General features: G+C 35.1%; 1 protein-coding gene across 1 annotated transcript in view; it reads right to left on the bottom strand.

The window, feature by feature from the left end:
• Positions 1-2,407: 2,407 nt before the first annotated feature.
• Positions 2,408-12,951, bottom strand: part of KHDRBS2 (KH RNA binding domain containing, signal transduction associated 2) — a 796,104-nt gene continuing 785,560 nt past the window's right edge. The window contains exon 9 of the mRNA XM_078155302.1: positions 2,408-3,496. Coding sequence (XP_078011428.1) covers positions 3,399-3,496 — 98 coding nt within the window. The 3' untranslated portion in view covers positions 2,408-3,398. The remainder of the gene's footprint in view (positions 3,497-12,951) is intronic.

Here is a 12,951-nt window from a genome sequence, read left to right as displayed (position 1 = left end):
CCTGAGTATCATTAGTTACATTTTTCTGGTTCTTTTGGCTTAGGGATAGGTAGGAATCAAAAGCCTGATTCTTCTTCTTTTGGGTTAATTGCCCACTTTCATAAAGTCCAATCACATACCTAAGGAATGATCAGAGGACTAGTGTTGGAGAGTAATAGGTGGGCAAGCTTTCCAATTGATAAGTAAATCAGTGTTTTCTGATACTTGATTGTTTTTAAAGCTTACCCCATCCCCCCCAAAAGAAAATAGAAACATGAAAATGATTTCAATAATGTCTAAGGATGGGATTGAAAACTCATTTTAGCTTTCATACCTTACCTAGGGAAGTGGTTTTTTTTTCTTTTTCTAATGCATGATGATACCTTCTTTGACTCTGGAGCTCTTTTCCCCCTGTACTAAGGCAGAAGTGACTTTTTGAAACTCGTTATATTTCAAATGCTTTTTTAACAAGCTGGAAGTGAAAAAACTTATGTGAAAAGCAAATGATATTTTCTTTTTCTTTTCTACTCATAAACAATTTGAGAGAAGAAAGAGAACATAAAATCTAGGTTCCTTGGATATAGGTGTATTTCAAGGAGGAAATCCATTTCTATTTTTACTTTGTTAGCACTTCCCTTGGTGGAAAACCTTAGAATTGTCATCAGTAAAAGTGTAACTAATGGAAATGGTTGAAATTATTGGTGAAAATGAAGGTGGTTTTTAATTGAAGACCTGTCTATACCAGGCTTGGAGCTAAGAGAAAAACATGAAAAGATCAACTCTTAACCATTTCTTTATCATAGGATCCCAGATCTTGAGCTGGAAGGGAAGTTGGAGACCTAATTTGTCCACTTTCCTCATTTTTGTAGATAAGGAAACTGAGATCCAGAAAAGCAAGTGACTTAATGTCACACAGTAGATAAACCTTGGAGTCAGAATTTGAACCCAGGGTCTCTGCTTCCAGAGCCAATTCTCCACTGTACCATACTATGACTTTTCCCAACATTGCACATTAATCATTAGCCCTGCATCACTAAAGTGAAAATTAGTGTAACTCACAGACTAATGTGCATCAGATATTAAAAACCATTGGCATTAAAGCTATGAAATTTTTATTTGCAGAAAATTGTTCCCAGTAAATGTTAAACTTAATTAGCATCAAGTAGTTAGAAAAGACCACTGACTTTAAAGGGCATACAAAACAGCTGCTTATTTGGCAGCAATCTCAACTTTACCAGAATTATAGCAGGCAGCCTATAATATACACACTTCTTGCCATAGCTAGCTGTGACATTCTGTTGCTGAGGAGACATATTTTGAAGTACAAGGTGGGGGGAAGCTTACCTGAATACTTTCTAACAGATCACATCTGCTGTTCAGTTATGTGCACTTTGCTTGTAGAAACCTGGAACAGTGAGACAGAATAAAAAGTGAATGTAACCCAACAGTATCCAACTTAAGCCAATGCTACCAAAATTCACTTTCAGATGACAGGACACGCTTCAAAAAGCTATTAGCATGCAACTCCAGCTGCAAGAGATTTTTGTTCACAAACTGAACAGCAATATATCTATGCTTTATTCGCATCAAAAAAGTAAACCAATCACATTGACAAAAAGCCACTGTAAACAAAAAAACTGTATTTTAAAAGATTAACAGTTTTGGCATCCATCCCTACCATCGAGTCTTTCACTTTTTTTTTCTCCATCAAAATTTAGGTTATATATTTGATGTTAGCAAGAGTTGCATTACTATTATTGCTAATTTTAGTTCTGTTTATTACCTTGAGGGTTATATATTGTAAAAGAATTTTGGTGCCTCTAGTTAATGTTAATTAGTGGTTTTAATAGCCTATAAACCTATTTGTTATATTTTTGTAGGTTTACTTTTTTAACTATCAGTAACTTAATAACTGAGAATATTTAACATTACTGTTGCATACTCAAAATTACAGAGTTACTATTAGTGTTACCTGTTTAACGTTTAGTCATCCTTTGAGTCCTGCGACATATTTCCTTAATAATCATCAGCCATCAAGTCTGATAGTCTCAAAAGAAATATCAGCCCTCTAAACTGCCTTCAAGGGCGGTGATATTTAGCACTGAAAATTACAAATAAAGTTTTTGAGGTTGAATAGCAACAACTGGCCAGTGACACTGATGATTTGTTTGTCAAAACAAGTTATTAGAAACTACGCAAATGCTGTCGACACACTCCTCAGAGTGAAAACAAGAACGTGAATCTATGCAATGCTTACATGTTGAATGGGATATTTAATGTGCGGGGAAACTCAAAGGTTGAAGAACTAGGCATTTAGACAGTGGTAAGTGGTAATCTTACCTCTTTATACTCCATTACATTCTCACGTGAGACATGCTAATACAAACAAGTCAATCAGAGTTTGTGTTTAGCAAGATAAAGCTTAGAGGATAGTTTAAAATCCATTTATTATTCTAAATCCAGTTTTTCCATTAACATGTTATACATTAGTGTTTACTAACCATGATTCATGTAACAGTTTAGTTTGTTAACTTTTAAATTATTTAACAACCAGAAGTTATTAATACAATTTTTTAAAGGCTTACACAAAATTCTTAAAACAGACTTGGGTTCATTTTTGTAATTTTAAATAGAAAACATTTTAGGCATCTCTTGAAGAAGAAATAAAGCAAGCATTTAAAGCTAGAAAACAAGTAATTCCAAATTTAGTTTGTTACAAAAGGTTTCAGCTTTATTGACAAATTATGGCAAACATATTTGACAAAATTGTGGTTTCCTATTTAGAGAAGCTTACACATGGAACTTTATGTGGTTTTTTCTTTTTTAACAAATACAGGTTAAAACACTGAACAAATTCAGTTAGCTACATACATACAGTAGCTGCTTGTTTTCAACCCCATTAAAACAGCATTTAAAATTAAATTTACAAACTGAATATCGAACATCTTCATCTAACTAACATATATTAAAAGACAGGTTAAAACAGCTTATCTACATCTTGATTATCATCTAGTTCAAAAATCATATTACAATCTTTTAGCAACCCTAAACAAAGCTCAACCTCAGCTAGTTGGTAGAAACTCAAGATCTGGTAACAGCTTCATGCTTTTTCTTTTAATAAAAAATAAAATGAAATAAAATACACACAACAATGAAAAACAACCAAGAGTATATCATCCTATTGAGTGGTTTATAGACGATGCTTGCCAAAGTCTTTTAAGTCCGTGTTATAAAATAATACTAATGTCAATGTCACGCCAACAGTATAGGAAGAAATACACAAGAAGTACAGGGGGTAATCATGAGCAGTAATCCCTAGGATAGAAAAGAAATGGACTATTACTTGTCTTGTTGCTGTTTATGTGGAGACCACAGGCTATTAATTGTCTTTGAGGTGAGGTCACAGATGAGGAAGACCTTCAATATCTACCATAGGGGTGTTCCCTGTATCCCCCTCTGGCTGCCCTTGGAGGTGGTGCCTTTAGGCTGGAACGGGTTGGGGCCCATTCTTCTTGTGCTACAAATGAAAGAAAGACAGTAAAATACATGTAATATTTTTCATTTACGATAATGGAACAGTAGACACAGTACCTGGCCAAGAGGAAAATTTTTTTTTTTAAATTAATGCTCTGAAAGGCTAAAACTGCTCATCTTCACCAGTGGAGAGTAAGACTATAGAACATTTCCAGAGTTAAATCTATTCAAATACAACAACAGAATGAGACACTTGGAAACTATTTTGAAGGGAGAAGAGATTAGTTATTGGAAGACTGTGCTTTTATTAGCAGCATGCAAATCTGTTATATTATAAAATATATATGTGTGTATGTGGGGAATGGGTCAAGGGATAGCCTAGGGAATTATTAGGACAGATTACTACATGTTTGTATCCTAATTAAGGCTTTTACATGGACCAAGAGCTGAAGAATCCTAGATTGAAAGAGTAGCAGAGTCTGGAACCTGAACTATTTCTAACTAATGAAAAAGTTGAGTGATATCACACACACACACACACACACACACACACACACACAACCACACACACAAACCAAACATACACCCCCCCTTACACACACACACACACACACACACACACACTAGATGGTCTACTTCAGAGGGCATCATGTGTTGCAGTAAATAGAGAACTGGCTTTCCAAGAAGGAAATCATGGGTTTAAGTCCTACCTTTGACACATATTATTTTCAGGTTTCTGAGTAAGTAATTTAACCTGTTGGTACACAAGGCAATTCTAAAACTATGGCAAAGGGCACTGATCCACATTGGTTGAGGAAGTTCCTCACCAGAAGTTTCTTATGTCAATGAAACATGAGATTCAGTTAAAAAAAAAAAGGGTTACTCAATATGAAACCTGAAAGACTAAAAATGGATTTGTATTTATAAAGCAACTTTCTACTTATCTGGAGATCAGATTCCCAGCAAGCTCAAAATTTCAGAATACAGCCAAGAAATAGGTAGTGAATCAGACAGAGGACTTACATTCAAATTATAGCTCTGATAATTATTTACTATATTATCATAGAAAAGTCATTCAAACTTCTTGAGTCTCAGTTGACTCAATCTAACATGGAGGCATTGGATGGGATGGCCTACAATATCCTGTCCAACTCTAAATCTTAGATGGCCACTAAGGTCCCATTCAGTTCTAGAACATTGATTCTATGATCCTAAATGACAAAGTATCTGAGCAGCATGGGGGTGGGCAGGGGAAGTGGGGGAAGATCTGCTGCAAAACCCAGACTTTTCAATACATGAGAGGGTATGGCCACCCTTAAAATGAATAGCCTTTTAGAGGACTACTTACCAAATCATTTTGTTACTGGAAAAAAAAAACAACCAGAAACTAATGAAAGATTCAAGTATGACAAACTAACAGGTATATGTATTCATTCACTTTATGAGTAAGCTATGTAGATTTATATATATTTTAATTATCTTTTCCCTGAGAAATAAGCTACTTGTGAGCAGAGATTATTTCATCTTTTGTACTTGTATCTCCAATGGTTTGTACAATGCCTGATACAAAGAAGAAGCTTATTAAAGACTTGTTGTTTGATTGATTAAGGGCATTATTCATTAAAATAATAGCCAGCATTTATATTATGCTTTAAGGCTTGCAAAGTATTTTACAAATACGAACTGATTTTATTCTCATATCAACCCTGGGAGGTCAGTGTTAGTTTTATTACCATTTTACAGATTAAAAAAAAACTGAGGCAGACAGAGGTAAAGTGACCTGCCTGGGGAGACACAGGGAGTAAATGCCTGAGGTCAGATTTGAATTCAAGTATTCCTGACTCCAGATTCCATGGTCCATCCATTGTCCCCATGTATCTGCTTCTGTAGTCATTTGCTTTTCACAGCAATCCTGTAACATGCATGCTATTATCCTCATTTTACCAATGAGGAAATTGAGGTAGACAGAGGTTAAGTGCCTTACTCAAGGTCCAACAAATAGTGCTAGAGGCATTATTTTGAAATTGTTTTCTTCACTCCAGGGTCCTAATCCAGTATTTCGCTCTGGAAGGCATTTGGGGGTGGAGAGGTACATAACTCAAGTCTTTCAAGGATATGCCTGATGACATCAAGCTTTGGTAGGTATAGCTAAACTAAAAAAAATTTGAGTGCAGGCTTAGTAATGAACTAAGTGTGTTACCCTAGGAACCAAAGGTTGGCCAATGGATGATAACTATTTTGGCCACAATAACAACTGAAGATCATCTACTCAAATTTGGAGGGTTTGCAAATTTCATCAGTTGAGAGACTACTAACATGGATGAAATTGCAAACCTATGAAGTACTAAAGTATCCCTTCACTCTATTTAATAAGATAGGAAGATACAAAATACATTTTGAGAAATATTTGCACAAAATGATTAAGATTTTAAATGTTTCTGTACTTAAAGTGGCAGATATATTCAGAATACTTTCTCTGATAATAGTGAATAAATTGAGTTCTACTATAACTCTCAAAAGTCAGGGTGCCTTTTTCAGTTCTGTACATTGCTCTAAATGATATGGAAAGAAAGGAGAATAGGGAAATAGAAAGAAAATAAGAAATGCTACACTAAATCAGAACAGTTGTCTCTTAAGCTCAAAATTTTATCTTTGAAATCAAAGTCAAGATGGCCTTTGTAGGACAATATGACAGTTGTTCTCAATGTTATTTTCAAAGGACAAAAGTAATTTTACTTTTACCCAGAAAGTCTAAGATAATTTGGGGACAATAAATATACTCCAGTGGCATACTTTTTGATAACTGTGGGGGGAGAGGAAGAGGTAACCCTGGCAATCAAGAAACAGGAATAATTGAATAAAAATAATTAAATTACAGCGTTATATAATTAAAAAAACCCAAAAAACAGAAACTGTCCTGTAACACTGATACAGAGGGAAAAATAGCCTTAGGCAGTTCAACTTTGGATCCTTGGCCCAGGATTAGTTAGTAAAGTATCAACATGCTTAAACAGCAATATTGTCTCACAGAATGCATCAAAAGGACAACACTGAGGATATTGAACTGATAACACATTTCAGGGAACATTGCAAGGTTCTTGGAACAGCTCCTGAGTTCAGTGATTATTACTTGGAAAAAATCTGGGTACTTCTGACCTGCAGTGAATCTACTCTATATCTATTCTATGTTTCCACATGATGAGAAGAACAATTGGTGGAGATCGGTCAATTTTGAGTTCTCATAAAGAAATGCTTCTGATGTGGAAGAGAATGGACCAAAGTGGTTCCAGAATTGGCAAATTTCTCTGTAATTTTTCTATAGGGAAATCAATCTGGAATCCACAAAGTAGACTTTTGGGGATTGCTGTGGCTTAAATGTTCTTGGAGACTTTGAAACTACTTCTAGGTCATGTAGACGCTGGTGGCTCACTTTTATTCAATAATAAAGGTCAGCAAATTATAGGGCCAGGCAAGCAGCATGTGACATTTTAGAAAATGAGATAGGGACCAAGAAGCTTAGAAGTCAATTCATTTATAAGAATAACTAGCTAGACCATAGGTGAGAAAAACTGATAACTTAGTTATTGATCAGAAGAGGACTTTCATCCAACACTCTCCATTAATTAAAGAGAAGGAGAAGAATAAGAAGAATATGATGATGATGAAGTGACCTGTCCAAAGTCACTTATTGGTCAAAGTCATGTGACCAATTAGTGACAGACTGTGGTCTGAAACCCAGCTCTTTGATTCCAAAGTCAAGTATTTATTCCACTGTACCATGGAACCTCTAATAATCAATAGAAAGTGAGAATAAAATGAAGAGAAGGGAAGAGGGAATCAAATGAGACATGGTTTATTTTTGGTTCTAGAATTAGAAAAAAAATGATTTTATGGCAGTAGTTCTTAACCTGTTTGTGCCATAGATGCTTTTGGCAGTCAGCTAAAGTCTATGGACATCTCATTAAAAAAATATTTTGAAGTTATATTTATTTATTTATATTTTAAAGTTAATTTCAGTTAGTGTTTAGGGAAAATAAAGGTCTATTTTTTACCCCATTCAAGTTCATGGACCCACTGAAATCTCAAGGACCCACTGAAATTTCTGTGTAGACTTCAAGTTTCTTAGATCTGCTTTCAGGCATATACCATACCACAGGTAAGGAAAACTCAGGAGCTATTATCTTCAGGTTATTTGGCATTTTGAAAAGTGAGAGCATACTAGAAGGCAGTTATTTGTTAATCAGATATTGAATGCTTCCTGTCTTACCTACTTTTCCTCTTTTAGGCTTTTCATACCTTTAAATATATAAACTTTTACTTCTGTTTCAACTTTTTGAAGTTACCAACTTTTATTTGAATGTTTGATTTAATTAATTAGCTTATTGAATTAATTTTTCAGAATGATATAGAATCAACTTCTTTTTCTTTGGGGGGGTTGTTAAAAACAATAGTAGCAGCTAGTAGTTATGCAGTGTTTTAAGGTTTGCAAAGTGGGTTACAAATATCAGCTCATTTTATGCTTGAAACAACCACAGATGATAGACACTAGTTCTATTTTACAGATGAGAAAATCATTGCAGACAGAGCTTAAATGACTTGCCCAGGGTCACACAGCTAGTGAGTGTCAAGTGTTTGGTCTGAGGCTGGATTTGAACTCATGTCCTCCTGATTTCAAGGCCGGTGCTCTATCCACTTCTCCACCTAGCTGCCCCTCAACATGTACTTGTTAGCTATATGATGATAAACAAATTGTGTTGCTAATAATAAATGCTTTGTCTTTTAAGTTGGAAACACACTGTAAGATTTGCTGAATTGATTTGTATTAATTAATAAGACCTCATTTTCAAAAAGGGAAGCAGAATGGTGTGGTGGAAAAGGTGCTGGGCTAGAAGACCCAAGCTCTAGCCCTGGATTGGTAATTTTCTAGCTGTGTGACCTTGGGCAAGTCATTTTTCATTCCTTGAAGCTCAGTTTCCATCCCAGAAAAATAAGAGGGCCTGCATTTATCCTGAAGAATTCTTCTGCCTCCAAAATTCTGTAATTTGTATTTATCACTTATTTAGACTTACCTCTCTCCTAGTTAGTCTGAGTCAAATTTTATAGACTTCTGTAAAGTTTCCCTGCATAGCACTATTCTTGGCATTGAGAATCATTCTCCTTTTGATAGAGAAGAGTAAATTACCCAGGTAGCTTTTTCAGTGTATTATTTTACTCTGGTGGCCTCCAAAGTTTTTGCATCTCTAAATTCTTCTCTCTCAGCAGAATCAGGCCTATTAAGTTGTAGGCATTTCTCAACTTGTCCTCATTTGTTCTATGTGACCATGCACTCTGGGAGCACCGAGAATTCATATGAAAAATCTGAATGCATTTTTGAGGCTGCAAAATGCTGTTCTTAGGTTGTTGCTGAGAGTACAGAGGTTGTTGAGAAAATTCAGTACAAATAAGGGCTAGAGGCCAATTTAAGTACAAGATAAGAGTCTTTGAATTGTATCCTTACTGGATTAGTTCCTAAACCATTATCTTAAAGGAGGATAAATTTCAGAGAAGCCTTCAGAGGGAGTATCAAATTCCAGTCAAGGGCATTATGTTTACATTTATGAGAAATACAGTTTGTCATTTACATTTCTGTATTATAATCTCATCAAAATGAAGCAGGAAGAAGGAAAAGAACACTTATTAAATGCTTAATGTGTGTCAGCTGCTATGTTAAGAGCTTTACAAATATTATCTCACTGATTTTCACAACCATGGAAAGTGTGTGCTACTATTATCCTTATTTCTTACAGAAGAGGAAACTCAAGCAGACAGAGGTTAAAGTGATTTGCCCAGGGTTGCACAGCTAGTAAGTGTCTGAGGTCAAATTTGAATTCAGTTGCTGCTGCCTTCAGGCTCAGTACACTATCTACTGAACCAGTTAGGAGAAGATAGTATAGTCAATGATTTAGAGCTGTAAGGCATCTTTGAATTCATCTAGATCAATTCAAATTATCTATATGAGGAAACCAAAGGTCTAAAGAGGTGAGGTGATTTGCCTGTGGTCACATAGGTAGTAAGTAGGGGATCTGAGATTTGAACTCATATTCTCTGATTCTAAATCTAGCATCCTTCCTACTTGAACCATAGATCATTTGTTCAATTTATGATTTGCAAACTCTGAATCAATACACAGAACCCACAACAAGCAAGGAAAACTCATGTTGTTATTATCTCAACCCACAAGCATCTATTTTAGTGCTGTTACTTAAAATTCATATGGGGTCTAAACCATTAAGTTTATTTTCTCCAGGATAGGTTTCCTGTATCTATTAAGGGTATCACTTTATGTAAATGTAGCAATTCAAAGGTATAGCTGAGGATTGTTTTGTGGCTACTTATCAGCAAAGAATGTTGAAATGTATAGCCTTTATCTATTGCCTTATATTCTGTACACATTTGTCTGAAGGGAGGACATGCAATACATTTGTCCTTCCTCAGAAAATAGCTTTCAATCTCTTTTGCCCCTTAGGCCAGGATCCTAGTTTTCCATAATAAATAACCATTCCCAGGGCACTCAATTAATTAGCTAATTGGATTAATTAACTATTTTTATTCTACCATAGTGAATTTGAGCTGATTCAGTTTAGTGTGTTAATGGGTGATTCTTGGTTGCTCATTGGCACTGAAAGAAGACTTTTTTTTGTATTTCAGTAAAATTTTGAAAGAATATTCATGGAATTGAGCGATAGAATAACAACTATTTCATGGTCCATAAATTATATCCATGTTTATTATATTTTCATTATCATGTAGTAGAGAGACAGCTTGGCATAGTCACTATGCCATAGTGGATAAAGATTCAGCTTCAAAGCCAGGAGAAACTGTTGTCAAATCATACCTTTTACAAATACTGGCCATGTGACTCTGTGTAAGTTCCTTAACCCCTCTACATTTAAAAAAAACCTCTCAAAGACAAGTAATTCTGGAGCAGGGAACAATCTGCATTGGTGGAAGCTTCCGTACCAGGAACTTCCTATATCAATTAAGTCAAAAGTCTAGCAAAAAAAAGGGGGTGGGGATGAAGGGGAAGAATAATTAATTGACAAGCCACATGTACCTGATCCATTGGTATACTTGCAATGGTAAGATACCTAGAGAAATGTTGTATATAACCCCTGTGGGAGATTTGTGTGAGGGCATGGGCCAGAACTACTTAGAGTGATAGGAAATAGATGAGTTGTATAAGTACCCATATTGATGAGATCAAAGACCCATCCAGCTATCAATGTAATTATTATCCAATACTTTTGTCATTTCAAAGTGGTTTACTTTAAGGTGTGTAGACTAAAGCTGTATATAAAGGGAAGAAATTTATTTTGAAATTTGATTTAAAAAATGCACCTTAAAGAGAGACAGGGAAGCCCTACACCATAAAACCCTTAGGTAGCTGATTGCTTAGTAATAGGAAACTTATAAAGGCCTGGGAAGCCATTAGCCTCCATTTTTTTTTTCCAAACAGATCAAAGCAGTATTTTATGTCCCCACAAAGACTGCTAATTATACATTCATTAAGAATAAGTTATGTTCTTGGGACTTTGATTCAATTCTAGATAGTGGTTAGTATTTTGAACATATTTTCAAATGTCAATTCGATTTTCCCTGGAAGAAAATTACTTCTTAATTCTCACATTCTCAGTCACTTCATTTGTAAAATGGGGAAAAAATAATGCCAACTGCCTCACAAGGTTGTTGTGAGGATTAACTGAGATAATATAGAGATCTGTAGCTTATAAAGCACTCTATAAATGTCAGGTACTATAAACCCAGAATGTGGTAGTCTAATATTGTAGGATGGTATCCAAATACCTTCATATTGTGCCCATTACTGAAGACCTTCAGCTCAGGCTTCACTTTGAAAAGCTCTGATCTTTCTCTCATTTTTGGTGTGCCACTCGTCCAGAATGATATTCAATTTCATCTTTATTTATTCCAGTATTGTATGTCCTTCAAGCACCAACAAATAAGTCTTTCCTTCTCCCATAGGATTTTCTCTACTACTTCAACATTCATTGATTTCTTAACTTTGAATTTCTCTATCACTCAGAACTGTGTCACACAACATAGTACTTAATGATATACTTTTCCTTTATTGTAAGTTATTCTTTCATGTGTATTAGTGTTGTTGGCTCAATTGAGCTGTTTTATACTTTTTCTATAGCTCCCCCAAGACCTAACACAAGGTGAATATTCAACAAATTCTTGTTGACTGATTGATCTAGGTACTTTTACATTTAACTTCTTCAGTTAGTTTTCAGATAACTTTATATGGCTTTAGAATTTTCATATGCCAATGATGAAACTGAGAATGAGAGAACTTAGGGACATAGTAAAAGGCAGTAAAGGTCATTTTTAGATAAGGGCAGAACTTGGACTAAAAAGACTATATCATCATCATATGTAGGAAGACAATTGAAGAAGAAAATGCTTAAAATTTATACAAACTATATAGGATATAGAAAAAGTACATAAGGCCTTGTTCAAAATGATCACAGGATACTAGGAGTGGAAAGTATTAATGAAAATTGTGCTGGATGAAAGATTACTAAGAAATCATTCTAAGAAATCACCTTCTTGATAGTGTACAAATTATAGGTAACAAATCTAGCATTTTTTTATCCCCAAACTGGCTCATTTTGATAGTTTGTCAATATATCTTGGAGTGTCCTTGATTTTATGTAAGGCGGTTTTCTTTGCGGATGTAACAGTTTCAGCCAAAGAAAACTGCTCTGAGAACACCAAAGAAGGAAGTTTTAAAAATTTTTCTTTTTCTTTCTTTCTTTTTTTTTCTTTTCTTTTCTTTTTTTTTTTTTTGACGAGGCAATGGAGATAAAAGACTTGCCCACGGTCACACAGCTATTAAATGTTATATGTTTGAGGCCAGATTTGAACTCAGGTCCTCCTGAATCCAGGGCCACTGCTCTATCCACTGCAATGCCTAACTGTCCCCAAGAAGGCAGTTTTTTGAAGTAGATTTGGAATCAAAAGACTTTGCTGTGAATCATAGCTTTGACATATTCTACTTTTATGCACTTGGACAAATAATTTTGCTTTTCTGGGTCTCACTTTCTTTACCTCTAAAATCAGGGAGTTATTAATTAATCTCAAATTTCCCTTCTTGTTCTAAAGCTTATGATAATCTAGGAAGAAGTGAGCCTCTGCCCCTTTTCAGAATTTTTAGTTGCATACCATGAAACTTTCTCTTTTTCTGGGACTGATATTCGCCAGGGCTATCCATGGCTCTCAATGTTTGTCCCTACTGCTTCAGGTCCTCCTAGAATCATGTCTCAAATATGTTTCCATGTCTAAACCTATCTGGTTCTTTTTTACCCTCAATTAATGAACATTTGAGTGCTAAACAATAGAGGCCATGTGTATATACTGTCTTCAAACGAAGTTAAGATGGCAAGAGATATGATAGGACCCTTGTTTTTAGCAAGCTGCTGTGAGTAACCATGTTCCTCA

The sequence above is a fragment of the Phascolarctos cinereus genome, unplaced genomic scaffold (genome assembly GCF_003287225.1).
Source record: "Phascolarctos cinereus isolate Bilbo 61053 unplaced genomic scaffold, phaCin_HiC Scaffold_5;HRSCAF=322, whole genome shotgun sequence".
Taxonomy (NCBI): Eukaryota; Metazoa; Chordata; class Mammalia; order Diprotodontia; family Phascolarctidae; genus Phascolarctos; species Phascolarctos cinereus.
Note: the sequence above shows the minus strand (reverse complement) of the source record. Positions and strands in the feature narration are given on the sequence as shown.